Raw genomic sequence first — 3,498 nt, forward strand, 5'->3', positions numbered from 1 at the left:
ACACACACACACACACACAGACACATGCACTCCGGCAGTGTCAAAAAAATGTACATAAGTGGACACGTTGGTCAACGTTGCTCAAGCAGCAGTTCGCTGTAATCAGAAGTGTCTGGACGCTGATGGTAACCACTTTGAGTACTTGTAATTGCAGAAGTCAAATGTGACTTGTATTCATTGCTCAGTACTAGGGATCTTATTAAACAATCAAACCATAAACAACAATAATAACAAAAATCAACTGCACCTTTGGCTTGTGATCAAATATCCATGACAAGTTTGGGGATGTTTCCTCCAAACTATTTTAGTGACATGCTTTCTGGACAGCTCAGAATTTCTGCTCTAATATCAGGAGTATGTAGACAGTTTGATTAACAGAGTCCTAGGTTACTCAAGAAAACGCTTCAACACAATGGACGCTTAAGGCAGGCCATAGCCTTTACCGTGCCACTCTATGTGCAATCCTGGTTTTACTAAACACTTTCAGAAATGACCTCAGACTCAGACCCAACCATGCAACTTGGAGCACATTTTAGAGGCATTGACTCAGGTGGGATTGGAACCTACAAAGGGCTCTTCTATTCCTGCCTTCAAAAGAAGTGTCTCCCAAGTCTTCAACCTCAACCCCACCCCAAATCACCTAACATTTCTCATCTTAAAATGGTGAGGGAGAGAGCAGGAAAAACACAGAATTCAAAGAATAGCTGTGGAACACTTTCAGCATCTATTTAAAAACCTAGTCCAACTTTTACCTTTTGTTTATCTCCAATTTTAAATTGCTGAAATTATTTTCGCTTGTTCACAACATATAATTAGTAAACACTAATTCACTTAAAGAAATACCCTTTTGTCTGAAAAGTCTAGGATTTAAAAGAGCTAACCATTTTTTATAGTCTTATGAATATCCAATTAACTAAGTTTTACTGCATAGCTATTAAAATCAATAGAATACACTTTGAAGGTCAATAATTTAGAATAGATAGTAAAGTCTTAATATGTTCCTTTAGAATCACCTTTCTCCTTGCTTTCCTGATACACAGTCAATACAACAAGAAATGATACACCTTGAAAGCAACAGAACTAAATTTAAAAATGACTACCTTTTTAAAGAATACACGTATCGTAAATTAACCTCTACAGATCCCTCAGTCAAGGTAAATATGCAAAGCAGACCTTGTACTGTGTGTAAGCAGAGCACAAGGTTAAGGGTCTGGTGAACAGGTGACTAATTCATTGGCGTCGGGGAGAAGTCAGGGCCCAAAGTGGGCCATCCATGCTAATAAAAGAAAATACCTGGAGAACTGGTCAGCATTTAATAAATAGTGTGATAAGCATGTTTCAGGTAAGACAAAGGTGGATTTTGATCTGACACTTGCCATGGATCTCCAATTACAAGGAGCTGTATCACCAGGTGTTTCAGAATTGTTGCCCCCACGTCTGACATGAATGACCATGTTGATGAGATTCCTAACTAACCAGCACAGTATACTTTATTCCAGTTTCTGTTGTGCCTTCAAAGCTTTGCAATCCTGTTCCCACACAAAGGACCAGTAACGGTAAACTGACCCAGCCCCTCTCTCCTGTTGGTGACCACAAGGCAGCCTCCATTCCAAAGATGTAACCTAAGCTTGCACAGATGGCCTAGCTCACTGTTATTGCAGGGGAGCTGGGTTTGTTTTCAGGGTGGGTGCTGCAAAACTCCAGGTGTATTTATAGAACGGAGCAAGGCTGTATGATGGAGGGATGATGACAGAAGAGGAAGTTTCTCCAGTCTGGTAGAGCCTGTGGAAAGATCTGTATTCCACAGCCTGGGTTCTATTCCTGACTGGCCAGCTACCAGCTATGTAAACTTTATGAAGACCCTTTTTTTTGGTCTGTCCTCTTAAGGGTAAAATTCAGACAATGTCCCTTTGTCAGCCCTCGGTGTGACGGACAAAAATCACAAATGTGAAACCTGGGACGTGGTAGGCAATCAATAAAGGGCAACCTGCTCTCCCATCCTCCAGTTCACCCAGAATTGCGCCTCAAAAACCAAAGATAGACTGCAGCGTTAAAACTAAAAGGCCCACGCTGGTTGGCAGGGGGAAAAACACACGGCTTGGGTGGAGGCTCGCGTATTTACTGGAAGATTTTGCTTAAAATGGAGTTCGGATATTGATAAGGGGGCAGACATATGGAAACAGCATCCAGTATGAGAAAAAGCAGGCCAAAAAAGAAAAACATCCCTTTATGTAAGCACGAAACAAACTTCGGAAGGTGCGGATATCCTGTGAACCTCCTCTCTATGGCCTCAATTAAAATCACAGGAGCACGTAGAGCTCACATAAACACACATGCCGCCTTGTCAGTTTCAGATCAAGCTATTTTGCAAAACTGTCCTCAAACCCGAGGCGGCTCTCCTGCCTCCATACCCGTCCCAGATGGGTTTGGAAGCCAGGAGCGAGTTGCAGAAGAGGAAAGTGGGAAGATCTGGTCAAATAACTGAAAACAAGGCGATGGGTGAGGGGGCGGGCTAGAGCAATGTGGCAGAGACCAGGCCAGCGAGCCAGAAAGACGGCGGCTTCACAATGAGAGAAAGCAAGAGACTGCGACAAGCGCCGGCTCCTGGTTGCGGGCGGGGACTGATGGCGAGGCCCCGGCGCGCAAACCGTGGGAAGACGGGAAGGGGGCGCGGGATGAAGTGAGAGAGTCGCTGGCCAGACGGGGAAGCCATGAAGCACCAGAGCAGGTGCAAAGCCCCCAGACCCACAGGCACGGGATCGAGATACTCACGGTGTAGAGCAGGTTAAGCACGCAGAGGCAGTTCTTGGAACACGCAAAGCCCCCGCAAACCATCTTGAAGCCTGTAGTTCTCCGCAACTGCAGGTAAATCTGGCTCCGGGGGACCCTCCCGGTCAGTCTCTTTGTCCTTGTTTCGGGGCCCGGCCAAAGCGAGGCAACAGTGCGAACACCGGTGGGGGGCCCGGGGCTCCGGTAGCTGTGCGCGGCGCGCCCGCGGCGGCTCGGACTCGCTCCGGAACCTGCGGCCGCTGCAGCTGGGGCCCGAGCCCCGCCCAGCACCCCCCTCCACCTCGCCCCGCGCGCTGATTGGCCGCCAGCAGGAACAAAGGTAGAAATATGCAAATAAATGCGCTCAGCCAGTCGGGATCTGGGAGGAGCGGGGCGGCCCTGGGGCTAGGGTTAGGAAGCCGGAGGCCAGAGCTTGTGACTTGGCCTCGCTGTCGTTTCCTGGGGAGCAGGTAGGGAGAAGAGGGCGGGGCTCCACCGAGATCGCCCTGGCAGAGGGAAACGTGACCGCACCTCCCAGTTCTCGGCCCCGGCGGATGACGTGGCACATTTCGAATGAGATTTAAACATTAAGCACCTGGCCTTGTTTGACTAAATAAAGGGAGGAAGAAAGGCATAAATGCAGCAATGAATGGATGCCAGATTTAAAAGAGAGAATGAAGTGGAGATGGATGAAAGGAAGGTAGTTAGTCAAAGAATAAAAGGAGAAAC

At 47.5% G+C, this 3,498-nt stretch overlaps 1 protein-coding gene across 1 annotated transcript in view; it reads right to left on the reverse strand.

Moving 5' to 3' along the window:
• TSPAN13 (tetraspanin 13) overlaps nt 1-3,059 on the reverse strand; it is a 41,522-nt gene extending 38,463 nt beyond the window's left edge. Inside the window, exon 1 of the mRNA XM_019650660.1 lies at nt 2,773-3,059. Coding sequence (XP_019506205.1) covers nt 2,773-2,835 — 63 coding nt within the window. The 5' untranslated portion in view covers nt 2,836-3,059. The remainder of the gene's footprint in view (nt 1-2,772) is intronic.
• Nucleotides 3,060-3,498: the final 439 nt, after the last annotated feature.

The sequence above is a fragment of the Hipposideros armiger genome, unplaced genomic scaffold, assembly GCF_001890085.2.
Source record: "Hipposideros armiger isolate ML-2016 unplaced genomic scaffold, ASM189008v1 scaffold_143, whole genome shotgun sequence".
In the NCBI taxonomy this organism is placed as follows: domain Eukaryota; kingdom Metazoa; phylum Chordata; class Mammalia; order Chiroptera; family Hipposideridae; genus Hipposideros; species Hipposideros armiger.